At 39.4% G+C, this 14180-nt stretch overlaps 1 protein-coding gene across 2 annotated transcripts in view; it reads left to right on the forward strand.

The window, feature by feature from the left end:
* Positions 1–14180, forward strand: part of DOK5 (docking protein 5) — a 152627-nt gene that overhangs the window by 90660 nt on the left and 47787 nt on the right. For both annotated transcript variants that reach the window (XM_072801474.1, XM_072801473.1), the window contains exons 3-5: positions 9549–9663; positions 9750–9869; positions 12696–12885. In XM_072801474.1, coding sequence (XP_072657575.1) covers positions 9549–9663; positions 9750–9869; positions 12696–12885 — 425 coding nt within the window. The remainder of the gene's footprint in view (positions 1–9548; positions 9664–9749; positions 9870–12695; positions 12886–14180) is intronic.

Consider the following 14180-nt stretch of genomic DNA (forward strand, 5'->3'; position numbering starts at 1 on the left):
ATTAATTTGAAAAGGTAATCAGACAGGCAGCCCCCCAAGTAAACAGAATTTATTTCGATTATCTAACTTGGGATCTGCCATTGTTTTAGCTGGAGAGTATATAAAAGGGTACGTAAAAATATTTAGTCTATTTATATACCATTTTTAATCACAAGATTCAGCTTTCTTTTCTACTATCAAAACTGTTCTGTTAGTAATGAAAATGTATATCGAAGGACCTGACCTTAGACCTCTCTTTGGAATAGTTCTTTCATCGTATTTCTCAAAGAAATTTCAGATTTCGGTCATGAGGCTAGAAATATCACTCAGGAAATGCAGTCATGAAATGGGCAAAAAAGGCAAAAGGAAAACAAATGGTGTTATTCAGATGGGTGACCTTTGGGATCTCAAGTGGGAACCAGGTCTTTACCAAGTTTCTATCGCAATCTATTGTTCTGCAGCTGTCAAGCCAGTGAGAGTTGTTCTGGGTGACTCTAGGACCTTTAGGTCAATTGATTCACCTGGACTGTTGACTCAAGAAAATGAAATGAAATGAACTCAGTTTCATAATATTAGTAGTAAGAGTGCCTGGGTGGCTCAGTTGTTTGGCTCAGGTCGGGGTCCTGGGATCAAGTCCTGCATTGGGCTCCTGTGGGGAGCCTGCTTCTCCTTCTGCCCATGTCTCTGCCTCTCTCTCTAGGTCTCTCATGAATAAACATAATACTAATAATAGATCAGTAGTAGTAGTAGGTTTATGGTATTTTTCTCAATTTTCAGTCCTTTGTCATTTATTCATTAATGTTTCTTATCACAGTAGCACCTCTAGTCATATTTACTTAATCTTTTGCTTGAAATCACCTCACTTTTCTGTTTAAGTAAATTCATGGTATGAGCAAATTCTCTTACTACCATCAGTAGAAGACCAGTATCTCCTGCCATGAACAAGAGTTAACGTTTAAAAAGAAATACAGTGGAAAAATAAAAATAAAATAAAATAAAAAGAAATACAGTGGAAAGAAACTAATGTTCTTAAATTCTAGCTACATTTTGCTACGGAAATATTTTTTTTTTAATGTGGTAAAAAAAAACACATGGCTTGAAATCTACCCTCTTGATAACTTTTTAAGTATACAGTACAGTATTGTTAATTATATGTCTACTGCTGTATAGCAGATCTCTAGAACTTTTTTGTCTCCTATGATTGAAACTCTGTGCCCATTGAATAGCTACTTCTGGTTGCGCCCTCCCCCCATCCCCTGGCAACCACCATTCCAGCTTCTGCTTCAGATTTTCACTACCGTGGATAACTTACATAAGTGGAATCATGCAGTATTTGCCTCTCTATGACCGGCTTATTATAGCATAATATCCTCCAGGTTCATCCTTCTTGTCACAAATGATAGAATTTCCTTCCTTTTTTAAGTCTGAATAAATATCCTATAGTATGCATATACCATATTTCTTTATCTGTTTATTGGTCCGTGGACATCTTAGGTTGTTTCCAGATCTTGTCTGTTGTGAATAATGCTGCTTTGAACGTGAAAGTGCGAATATCTCTTTGAGATCCTGTTTTTGTATATTTGGATGTACAATACTCAGAAGTGGGAATTGCTTGGTCACGTGGGAATTCTATTTTTAATTTTTTAAGAAATCTCCATCATGTCTTCCATAGTGGCTGCATCAGCATTCCCACCAACAATCCACAGAGATTCCAATTTCCCTTCAGGTTTTTTTTTTTTTTTTTTTCTGTAAATAATGGCCATCCTAACATGTGAGAGGCGAATATCTCATGGTTTTGATTTGCATTTCCCTGAAGATTAGTGACGGTTAGCAACTTATACCTGTTCGCAATTTCTAGGTCTTTGAAAAAATGTCTATTCAAGTCATTTGTTCATTTCTTAATTGGGTTGCTTGTTAGCTGTTGAATTGTAGGGGTTCTATATATATATATGTATGATATTAAGGGGTTCCATATATATATATATATGATATTAAGCCCTGGACAGATAGATGGTTTGCAAATATTTTAACCCATTCTTTAGGTTGCTTTTCACTTTGTTGAATGTTTTCTTTACTACGCAGACTTTTTTTGTTTTGTCCCATTCAGTGCATGAAGAGCCAATAAATCTTTGCCAGGCCAATGTTAATGCAACTTTTTTTCTGCTGTATTTTCTTTTGAAGTTTATACTTATAAGACATGCATTTAAGTCTTCAATCAATTTTAAGTTGATTTTTGTGCAAGATGAGGGTCCACCTGCATACTTCCGCAAGTGGATATCCAGGTACCCAACACCATTTGTTGAAGAAACTCTCCTTTCCCCATCGTGTTTTCTTGGCAACAGTTTATTTCTGAGTCCTTTATTTTATTCCATGGGTCTGTACGTCTGTCTTTGTGCTAGTACTATCCAGTTTTGATTACTGTACCTTTGTAATATATTTTGAAGTTAGTAAGTGTGAGGCCTTCAGTTTCATTCCTTCTCAAGATCATTTGACTACATGTTCAGGGTCCTTTGGGATTCCATACAAATTATAGGATGGCCTTTTTCTATCTGCAAATAGTGCATCAGGATTTTGAAAGAGGTTACATTGACTCTGTAGATAACTGAGGTAGTATAAACATTTTATCTTATTTTATTTTTTTAAAGATTTATTTATTTGCTTGTTTGTTTATTTTAGAGAAAGAGTGTGCATGAGCAGGGAGGTAGGGAAGGGCAGAGGGAGAGAGAATCTCTAGCAGACTCCACACTGAGCTTAGAACCTGACCCTGGGCTCCATCTCACAATGCTGAGATCATAACCTGAGCCAAGATCAAGAGTTGGATGATTAACCAGTTGAGCCACCCAGGCGCCCCAAATGTGGACTTGTTAACAATATTAAGTCTTTCAGTGCATGAATGAGGGATGTCTTCCCATTTATTTGTACCTTATTTAACTTTCTTCAACATTGTTTTGTAGTTTCCAGTGCATAAATTTTTTTCTTCCTTGGTTTCATTTATTGTTAAGTATTTTACTCTTTTTAGTGTTCTTGTACTCAGGGTTTTTTTTCTTAATTTTCTTTTGAGATTGTTCACTGTCAGTATATAGAAACACAAGTGATTTTTGTTCATTCCTTTTGTATCCTGCAGCTCTACTGAATTAATTCACTAGTTCTAACAGGTGTTTGTGCATTTGTGTGAGAGACAGATCTTTAGCATTTTCTACATGTTAAGATGATGTCATCTGCAAACAGAGATAATTTTACTTCTTCCTTTCTAATTTGGATGCATATAGTAAAAAACCCAACAATACAAAGAGACAAACACAGAAGACTACCCAGACCCTTAGTCTTCCTCACTACAAATATGTAGAAGAATATATATGTGGGCAAGCATGCATATTTAAATTTTTTTTCTTATAGAAATGGGAATAAACTATGTTTGCCATGGTGATTTAATAAAACTATTTCTGTTTTGAATATGATGTTTTAACATTTTATTATTTATTTATTTTAAAGATTTTATTTATTTATTCATGAGAGACACAGAGAGAGGCAGAGACACAGGCAGAGGGAGAAGCAGGCTCCCTGTGGGGAGCCTGATGCAGGACTTGATCCCAGGACCCTGGGATGACGACCTGAGCCAAAGGTAGATGCTCAACCAGTGAACCACCTAGGTGTCCCTAATATTTTATATTTAAAATTGTAGTTTAGCTTCAGTTGAAATAAAGTATACTTTTTGGATTTAGCTTATGATGATCTAATAATTAGCATGGCTCTCAAAGTAATATATAAATCCCAATAATGAATTAAGCCCGTGCTTTGTTAAGATATACAGGGTGTCAGTTCAGGTAACTGAGTACTGAGATCACATTCTGATCCCAAACACATAGTTCTCTTGTTCATGCATTGTTTTCCTCTGCCTGGAGAATTTCAAAGAACTGATCTTCAAGTTTTCTGATTCTTTCTTCTGCTTGATCAAATCTGTTCCAAACCTTGCTAGTGAATTTTCAATTCAGTTATTGTATTCTTCTGCTCAAGGCTGTTTGGTTCTTTCCTTGTACAAAACCAGTCCATAAATTCTGAGAGAGGTGAATGTTTTGTCAAATCTGTGGATCCCAACACAAACTTACAAGGGACATGAAGGAACAGGAAACAGCTCAATCAAAGTAACAAAATAAATATTTAGAAAGTGACCCTAAAGAAATGGAAGTCTATGAATTACTTGAGAAAGAATTTGAGATGACCATCATAAAGATGTTCAAGGAGCTCCGGAAAACAAGTCTTGGCCAGATTGAAATAAAAAAGAAAAAATGAAAGAGCTTAGAGATATTGACTTCCTTAGGTCCACTGGCATTGCATGAGCTGCAGAGCCTTATGAGGAAGGTGGACAGGGTGATGCCTGGGGGAGAGAGGGGACTGCAGAGGAGGCTTATCCTTGAGGGCAGATGTCAAGGGCAGGAGGTCAAATGTTAAAACCTATTACCAAACTTGTGTCCTTGCCAAACAAGTAAATTCCTACCTCAGAGACTGCATTTTCTGTTACCTGTGCCTGGAATGGCTGGGCCCAGTTATTCATGATTCACCTTTTCAGATCTTATGAGCCTTTGCTCAAATGCTTCCTTCTCTGAAAGGACCTCCTTGCCCCCTTATGTAAAATAGCAGAATTCTCCTGAGCTCACACTAAATCCTTTTTCACAGCTTTGTTTGTCTTCATAGCACTTCCTTATCCCTCCCTGGTAAAATGGTTCTCTGTTTGTTTCCTCCTTTTAAATATGAATAAGCAATGAGTTGAAAAATTGATGAATGAATAGATTCAAGGAAGATTCTTTTTTTTTTTAAAGATTTTATTTATTTATTTGAGAGAGAGAGAGAAAGCACAGAGGGAGAAGCAAACTCCCTGATGAGCAGGAAGCCCAATGTGTGGGGCTCGATCCCAGGACCCTGGGATCATAACCTGAGCTGAAGGCAGACACTTAACCCACTGAGCCACCCAGGCACCCCCTCAAGGAAGATTCCTGAAGAGGGAATGTAACTCTCCTACAATTGTGTTTAAGTCACTCCTCCCTTGATGCTGTTACACCTTGAAGAAGCTTTTGCATTTTACTTGTGAATCTCTACACAAAAATGGCAAAATTCGTATAGAGCTTAGGGTGTGTCTTTTCTCTTACACTGTGAAAGAAAAATGAAATCTCTGACTACAGAGGCTCAGAATGGAGTTTTCCTAAAAAGTTTTGAACTTGGTACAAAATAACTTCTGATCTGAGACATAAGAAAAAGACAAGAAGTTCAAACAGAAGGTGACCTGCAGATATTGCCTGCGCATGGTCCTGAATGCTCATCTTCTCTGAGGTCATATTGAGGCTCCAATACAGTCAGTGTTGGTGATGAGATACACTTACTAGCCCCCGTTTAAAATATCATCCATATTACACAAGAACCTGAGACCTTATCAAAATCTACATTTGCTTCAAAAGTGATTCTTCAGGGGCAAATGATGTCTTTGTAAAAGGAATATGAAAAAATATGTTCTGTTTTTGGTTTTCTCATTTACAAAATGGAGCGATGGTGGAAATAAATATGTCTTATACAGGTTTTTAAGTGATATAAATATATTTGCAAATGTTCTCATAATTTTCACTTTAGCACGTATTTTGAGGAAGGCTCTATTATGGATTGGCATAGATTGCAGTTCTTTTGAAAGAAAGAGGGTGTGAATGTGGCTGGTTGGGGGGGGGTATGTGTGCAAGCACATGCTCATTGAGATGTAGTTCTGAACTGGGGGGCAGAAACTGTTGTGTTAGAACCTGATTGTCCTTTGACACATAAAAACATAATCCTGCCTGCCCTGAACACTTACCTCCCCCGGGCCGAGGGTGCTGGGTTGCTTATTATCTAAACCAATTTCCAAAACGGGTAATTGTGCTCTGACTCATGCAATTCTCCCTACATTTCCTGACCCTTTCAGGTGACATTCCTTCCTCTATACCTTTAATGGATGTGCAGTGAAATGACATATTTCAAAGTCGGTGCTGTGCCTTAGGTTAGAGTAGACTACTCTTACATAATGGCTCAGTAGAGGGTCAGAATAAAGCCTGAGGCACTCATGCCCTACTTCAGCACCCCCACCAGCTCCTCCCTACCCCCAGTGTACACACCAGTGAAAAAGAAGAAGTCCTCGAATATGAGATGGAGATGACTTTCTGGGCTAAAGATTCTCTGTGCTGAAAGTATTTAGAGTCGGTCCTTGGTATTTTGGATGGGCGAAGAGCACTGGCGTTGGGGGCAGTTTGCCTCATTCAGAACTTGGTGCTGCCATTTTTTAGCTGTGACCTTGCACACATGACTTTGACCTTTCTCATCCACAGCTTCTTCAACTGGAAAATAGCTGGCAATAATATCTATCTCGCAGCGTGTTTATGAAGATCAAGTTTGACATATTATGTAAAAGTAGTCCAAGCACAGTGTGTGGTATACGGTGCAGACTCAATAAATGTTGATTCTCAGATGATTGTCTGTCATTGATTCAGACCATCAGTAAGTCATTGATAGGAGACTCACGTCTAGCTGGGTGCTGGAGAGATCGATGGATTAATTACAATAACAGATAATAGAACAAAGCTTCATACCGCATACCTGGGAACAGAGAGAAGGTGATAATGAGTAATTCACACTGAAGTCAGGGCAAGTTTCCCAGAGGAAGTTGGCCTTGCAGGAAAAGTAAAATTTTTCTGGAGAAAGAGACATTCACCTTGAAGAAGCACCGTGCAAGTAAATTTGTGGGTGTGTTTGGTCTTTTGTTCATCAATCCACATATATACAGTGGGTTCCCCCAAGGTGACGGGTTCTGTTTTAGATTCAGGGGACACAGTGGTGAGCAAAAACCTAGGGAACTTCCATTCTCGAGGCAAGACAGGCTCTAAACTGTAGGCCATAATACCCATTACAGGGCCGTGAGGGCAAAGATGTCACTGGAAGACAGAGCCTGGAGACTCTGATTAGGTGGAGGGATGGGGGTGTCGAGTAGGGCTCTGCAAGTAACTGAGATTTAAACTAAGACCCGTAGGTGGGTGCAAGTAAAATAAGGAAAGCATGCCAGGAGAATCATGGTGCCTTCTGAGGCTTGAACAAAAGCCATTGTGGCTGGAACTTGAGACACATGGGGAAGGTATCAGAGAGGAGGCTGGCAAGGTAGCTACAGGAAAGACCACAGAGGGCCTCGATGGTCACTCTAAGGGCTTGGCTGCTTATCCCAGGTGCAAAGAGAAGTCACTGAAGTGTTCTGTTTTATGCACAGAAATGCTGGTATCAGACTTGTGTGTGGAAAGATCGTCTGGATGCTGCGTTTACAGTGAATTAATGAGGTTACGATGGAAGTAGAAAGACTAATAAGTAGTTGTGGCTAGTAGTGCTTGTATTGGGGTATTAGCACAAAAATACATACATAAAAAATAAACAGTTGTGGGGTGCCTGAGTGGCTCAGCCAGTTAAGCATCTGACTCTTGATTTCCGCTCAGGTCACCATCTCAGGGTCGTGAGATCGAGCCCTGTGTCAGGTTCCGCACTTAGCACAGAGTCTGCTTGAGATTCTTTCTCTCCTTTTGCCCCTTCCCCTGCTTGTACTCTTCCTCTCTCTAAAATAAATACATAAATGAAATCTTCAAAAAATAAACTGTTCTATCTGGTAAACTCGGGGGGATTTGGAGTAGCTGGAGAATAATGTTGGTGGTGTCGAGCTACTAAAGCTTCCTGCTAAGGTAGGTAGTGCTTTATTTAGCCAGCTTTTGGGGGGAACACTGATGTCTTAGGTATTTGGGCTGCCATAAAAAAATACCATACACTGGGTAGCTTATAAACCACAGAAATAGAATTCTCATAGTTCTAGAATCTACGTGGGAAATCCATGGTCAAGGCATTGGCAGATTCAGTGTCTGAGACCTTGCTTTCTGGTTCATATAAGGCATCTTCTCACATGGCAGAAGGCATGAGGAACTCTCTGGGGTCTTTTTTATAAGGACACTAATCCTGTTCAGTAGGGCTTCACCCTCAAGACCTATCACCCACCAAAGGTCCCACCTCTTTTTTTTTTTTTTTAAGATTGATTTTATTTATTTATTTATTTATTTATTTATTTATTTATTTATTGAGAGAGAGAGAGAGAATGAGTGCACAAGAGAGAGCACAAGCCAGTGGGGAGGCAGAGGCAGAGAGAGAAGCAGACTCCTGGCTGAGCTTGATGCGGGGCTGGATTCCAGGACCCTGGGATTCTGACCTGGGGCAAACATAGATGCTTAAGCAACTGAGCCACCAGGTGCCCCTCAAAGGTCCCACCTCTTAATACTGTCACCTTGAGGGGTAGGATTTCAACATGTAAATTTGGGGAGCCACAAACATTTGGTCAGTAGCAACTGTTAAGATATTTTATGCCAAGAAATTTGCCTTTATATTATAAAAAGAGCCAGTGGAAGTTAAGAAGTAGGGGAATAAAATAATCAGGTTAGGGTATAGGTGGAGGATATTGACTTCTCTCCTCCCCGGCTTCCTGAGCCAGGCATTCCTTGAATCTAGAATAAGATGAGCTCTGAAGGCAAAGACCGATGGGAGATACATTCTTTTATAAAAACCCCAAAGAGCGATAGGAAGGGGAGGTTAAACTTGTTAATGTGTGTTATTTATCTTGTAAATACCCTGAAGCCATGGATGCCTTCTATCGCGCAGCCAGTGATCACAACCCTGGAATGCAGCAGGGGATCTGGATGTAACTGAGGGAGGGACAGCCATTTTGGAAACACAATAAACCAGTACCCTTAGCGGGAGGGGGGTGGTTTATAAATGTGTTAACATTGTGAGTGTTTATAACAGGGACCAAGAGACTGTGGGAGAGAGGAAGGAGAGAGAAGAGGTCTAATGGGCAAGGCTTTCCCTAACGATAAGAAAAAGTGATGCCATGGAGGGTGCCATGCAGGCTCTAAAACGGAGGCCCTGTAAACCATTGAGAAACCAAGAGTAAGACAGAATGGGAAAACCCACTTGTCTGTTTTGGAATATGTGACTTGAACCCCAAGTGGAGGGGTGTTTTGGGGACTTCTGACTCTCCATTCTTGAATATCAGAGAGTGAGATGATTCACTGGGCCTCCATTCCCTTCCCTTATGAAACCGGGCCTCCATTCCCTTCCTTCCTTGGGATGGATGGGTGGAGGATACCTTCACTGTGAGTCCCCCCAGGGGTTGGAGTATTTGAAAGTCTCCACTGGGACAAGGATACCGATCCGAGAATTATTCATTAGGTAGACTCTGGGGAGAGAAAAACCCTAAAATGAGTTTTCTCTCTCTATGAAGTTTTCAGCTCGTGCCACTTACTATGTTTCAGAAAAACTGAAAAAGGGAGGTAATTCGTTCCCCTCCCTTGCTGTGTCTTAAGGATAACACTGAAAGAATTCACAGCTTTCAAAAACACCCTTTTTTGCCAAGTGGTGTTCACCTGCGGGGTGCCTTCCACCGGAGTGGGAGTGGGGGTGGTGACTGGTGTGGGGGTGGTGACTGGGCACGCTCACTCTGGGAGTGTGATCGGACTGGCAATGGTTTGCTTTTGCAGGTTACAGAGCTCAACAATGTGAAGAACGTAGCTCGGTTGCCAAAGAGCACCAAGAAACACGCCATCGGGATTTATTTCAATGATGATACCTCCAAGACCTTTGCTTGTGAATCAGGTTCGTCGGAGGTAGGGAGGGCTTTTGCTTTTTGTGCTCAAAGCAGGTGCTGGGCATGTGCGTTAATCTTTCGGACGTTTCCACAGATCTTGAGGCGGATGAATGGTGCAAAGTGCTCCAGATGGAGTGTGTGGGCACGCGGATCAATGACATCAGCCTCGGAGAGCCTGACTTACTGGCTACTGGGGTTGAGAGAGAACAGAGTGGTATGTAAAGAAAATTCTCTCCTTCGCTCTCTTTAACACTGTTTATGTCCCACCATAAGACGTCTTCCCTATGTGGAATTTTTGAAATTACAAAAAAAAAAAAAAAATGGTATAAAGAGAGAAGTTAAAAGAACCTTTATTTGACCTAAATCCTGTGTTACTATTTCAGTGTATTTCTTAATGTGTTTTCGAGGCACAAATATGAAGGTTTCTATATTAATAATATCATCTAGAAACCTGGGGGAACCTGCTATGTGCTGGTTTCTGTGGCAGATGCATTAAGTCCTTTAATACATTAAATGCAATTAATTAAGTCGTTTGCCTGGCAGCCCCATGACACTTTCCTGCGTTTTACAGATGAGGAGACTGAAGCTCAGAAAAGCTATAGCCCTTGCTCCAATTCCTACAGCTAGTGTTTGATACCAGACTATATTCCTGGACCTATCCTCATAATATCCTGATTTGACCACATAATGGATATGGGGGGTTTGTTTGTTTTTTGTCTTGCATTTTTCGCTGAAAGTATTGCACTAAAAGCTTTCCGATGTTTTTAGTAGAATCCACACTTCATGAATGTATTCTCAGGTTTAAACCCACCTAATTCTGTCCATTTTTTTTTTTTTTAACTGAAACACGTGAGCCAACTCCTTGAGCTCAACACTCAACCTGGGCATAAATCAGTTTAGGTAATAATGACCAAAACCCCCATGAACATTTCAGCAAAACTCAGTGTTGGTTTACAGTGTGAGCCTGGGAGTGAGGGATTATTTCTTTGTTTCTAAATAACGAAGCCTTGTGACAGGGCGGATTGGATCCCGGAGTCCTGTTCTGTTGTAACCTATTGACTTCACCCGTGAGGATGGAACACAACCAAAAAGGCCATGGGTCCCCTGGCTTGATTACAAACATGGCACATGTGGAGTTGTACTGACCCTCGTCATGGGTGCACTCTCCAGTTAGTAAAAAACGCCCTTGCTTTCACTTGGAACTCTGTCTTCATGACACATTTACAGTCTGGGACTATTTTGGATGCACCATATCTGCCATAATCCATCTCCATGGAGGTGTTATTGACTGAGACTTACAAGTGCTTGGCTAATTTAGAAAAGTCTCTTTGTAGACTGGGAAGCTGAGGTGCGGAGAAGCCAAGCCATTTTCCAGGGTCATAACACCCAAGCCCTGGGTTCTCCCTCGTATGGTTCACTAAATCAGCATGCTCCGGGCGGAGAAGATGCACCTGTAGTGCCTCATGGATGGATGCATATGAAGCCAAACAAGGAGGAAAATATGTTAGGTTTTGCTTTTCTTTAAATCTAGAGTGCTCAGACCAGCACCTATTTTTCACAAATTTATATTTGTGAAGCTGTATCCTGATGGTGCTGCAAATGGAATCCAAGAATGGGCTGTGCCTAGGCGTTCCCTCTACTGTACCATCTGTGCCTCGATTTCCTCTTCTGTCAAATAGGAATAAGAATATCCCTGGTCCATAACTAGTAGGGATCATTACAAAACTCAACTATGTCTTTGAAGGCATTTTACAATATTAACTTGCATGACTTCAAGTAATTGCAACAAAACCAATTGCTCTTACCACTGTTACTGTTGTGATTCTTGAGTGAAGTAGAGTTGTAGAAGAATTTCTACATGAATAAATTGGTCATTATCGATTTCTCTGTTACTTCTCACTTAATGATGACTGTCTATCTGACTTGTTCCAGAATTCCCCCGAGAGAACTGTTACTCCGTTAGAATATACTTTTAAAATAATAGTTGCTAGAAGGCAGCAAATAATGAGTTATTGGGAGTTTGAAATAACTTTAGAAAATTGGAAAAAATAGATCCATGAAATCATCCAATCATGACACTCCTACTTACTAAACTCAGCTAAAATCTACAAGAATTCTAATGACTTCCTTATTATAAAACAATTAATTTAGAATACCACTAATATGATTGGTGCCACACTATTTGTCAGATGTAGGCAATCTACCATAATGGTGGATAGGTGAAAATGTATTTGCTGTTAGTAATATTTTTCTTCATGTTTCGCTTAGAGGTTTTGACTCCTAATTTCCTAAATTAATGAATTTTCAAGAAATGTAACAAATATCATGACTGAATCTGTGGGGATGAACATTTGGTTGCAGTAATAAGCCAAGTTGTTTATTTAGAGTAATCTCGGTTAAATTTTAACAGTCATCCAAATAAGCAAATGGATATTTGTAATTGGCTGAGGAGAGTTCTTGTTAAAACTAGTTCAAATACATTCATTGGATTTTTCCCAAACCGGTGGTCAGTTAAGTGCATGGTAATTGGTATGGAGTTTTATTTAAATGATTTGGGATATAGTTTTATTCATTTAGTTATGAAAATTATGAGTTGATCAATAAAACTCTAATATCATTAAATCGTGTGACAATTATTTTGCACCTGCATCTTTTGTGAACACAAAAATGTGGGTGTAATTAATATGTACTTGGCAGGAAAAAAATTGTTTTTAATGGTTTCACTGCTTTAGTCTTTTATTGGCATACAAATTTTTTTATTATGCAAATTTAAAAATTCTAAAAATGGTCTTTGCTCATGTAAATAGTGTTTAGTGTGTGTTGACAGCCAGACTGTGTCATTATTATGTTACTTGACATGGTCTTCATTTAAAAAATCATTTTCTGAGACTGTGAATTTATGAGAAAGGTTTATCTTCCAGAATATTCAACCTAAACCTAGAATATGGGCTAGAATTATTTTGAAATGCCTCTTTATTCCTACAATGTCTTTGATGTTTTATTCCCGGGATTTTAGACTAACCTTTTGTTTTTCTCCCAGAGAGATTCAATGTGTATTTGATGCCATCCCCTAACTTAGATGTACATGGCGAATGTGCCTTGCAGATTACATATGAGCACATCTGTCTTTGGGACGTCCAGAATCCCAGAGTCAAACTCATCTCTTGGCCGCTAAGTGCCCTGCGGCGGTACGGGCGAGATGCTGCTTGGTTCACTTTTGAGGCAGGGAGGTGAGTTGTATGACTGTTCCTCTACTTTTTTTTTTCTTTCCCCAGGTTTGTTTATGAGATCCACCCTGAAGCGCGCTTCTGCAACTATTGTAGAGCTATGACCCTACAGTGCTAGGTGTATTATAAAGTAGTCATATATTCAATATGGCTTTATTTCCTGTGGAGGATTCTGATGTTTCATGAATGTGATATGAATTTTCATTGCACAGTTTGATTCCATTCCACAAACTGCAGTTGAATTAGGTAAAAATGCTGAAAATGTACCATTTACTGGGTCATGCCGAACACAAGCCAACTTCTTGGGTTTTGGAAAATATCCATATTGTTATTCTGCTTATGTTTCTTTGTTGGCTTACTGTGGTAAATTATCAGGATGAGGGGCCATTCGTTTCTGAAGGCTCCATTGACTGAGTTCCATCCATGGTGTGATGAATAGTGCTAACTCCAGGAGGTTGATTCTAGAACTGGCTTATTGCAATCAATACCCAATAAGCATTTCTAGGGCTTTCCTTTTTTCCTTTCAGAAGTCAATTTTGGAAAGAGAAGATGGTGCTAATAATATCTGGGTTGATCATTAGCTACAAAGAGATTCATCTGATCAGGAATTCACTTTTCTCCCCCTCAGAATTTGGGCTCTTTTGTCTTTTTAAACATCGCAGATTAATTTTATATTTTAGAATTTTAAATTACTAAATTTTAAGAAATACAAATCCCTCTGTAAAATGGCCTGACATTTACATTAAAGTTGAAAGTAGTCAGCTTGTGACTTTGAAAAATTTTTTGTTCGTTTGTAAAACTGGATGGTTCTTCCCGACAGCAATACAATACTTGATATAAGGAGAGTAAAGACAGAAGTTCCAAACACCTAAGATCCTAATTTGTGTGAATATATGACGATAATGCTCTGCTCAACTTAATCTGCTCATTCTGTTATAAGCAAAGCCCAATTATTTAAGCTTTGCTTTTCAGAAATATGATCAATTTGATTCTCCTACAAGGTTTCCTAGAAGGTTTTTTTTTTTCCTAGAAGGTTTTTAAGCTCTTCTTTCCCAAACAGCTCTTTCCCATTCTGTTATAAGTACCTGGAAATTGAAATGCTATAAATGAGTCTGTGAATCTTCCAGAGACGGCAAAGGTCCTCACATTAGGAAATAAAACTGTAATCTTCAGAGCAGTGTTCTTTTGTCAGAATTACTTGTTTATTATCCTTAGGGGAAAGTCTCTGTAGAAAGATCAGATTTTGTTTGGGAAACCAAACCCTGTTTGGTTCTCAGGAATTATTTATGTATTAATCG

This window comes from Canis lupus, chromosome 26 (genome assembly GCF_048164855.1).
Source record: "Canis lupus baileyi chromosome 26, mCanLup2.hap1, whole genome shotgun sequence".
Taxonomy (NCBI): domain Eukaryota; kingdom Metazoa; phylum Chordata; class Mammalia; order Carnivora; family Canidae; genus Canis; species Canis lupus.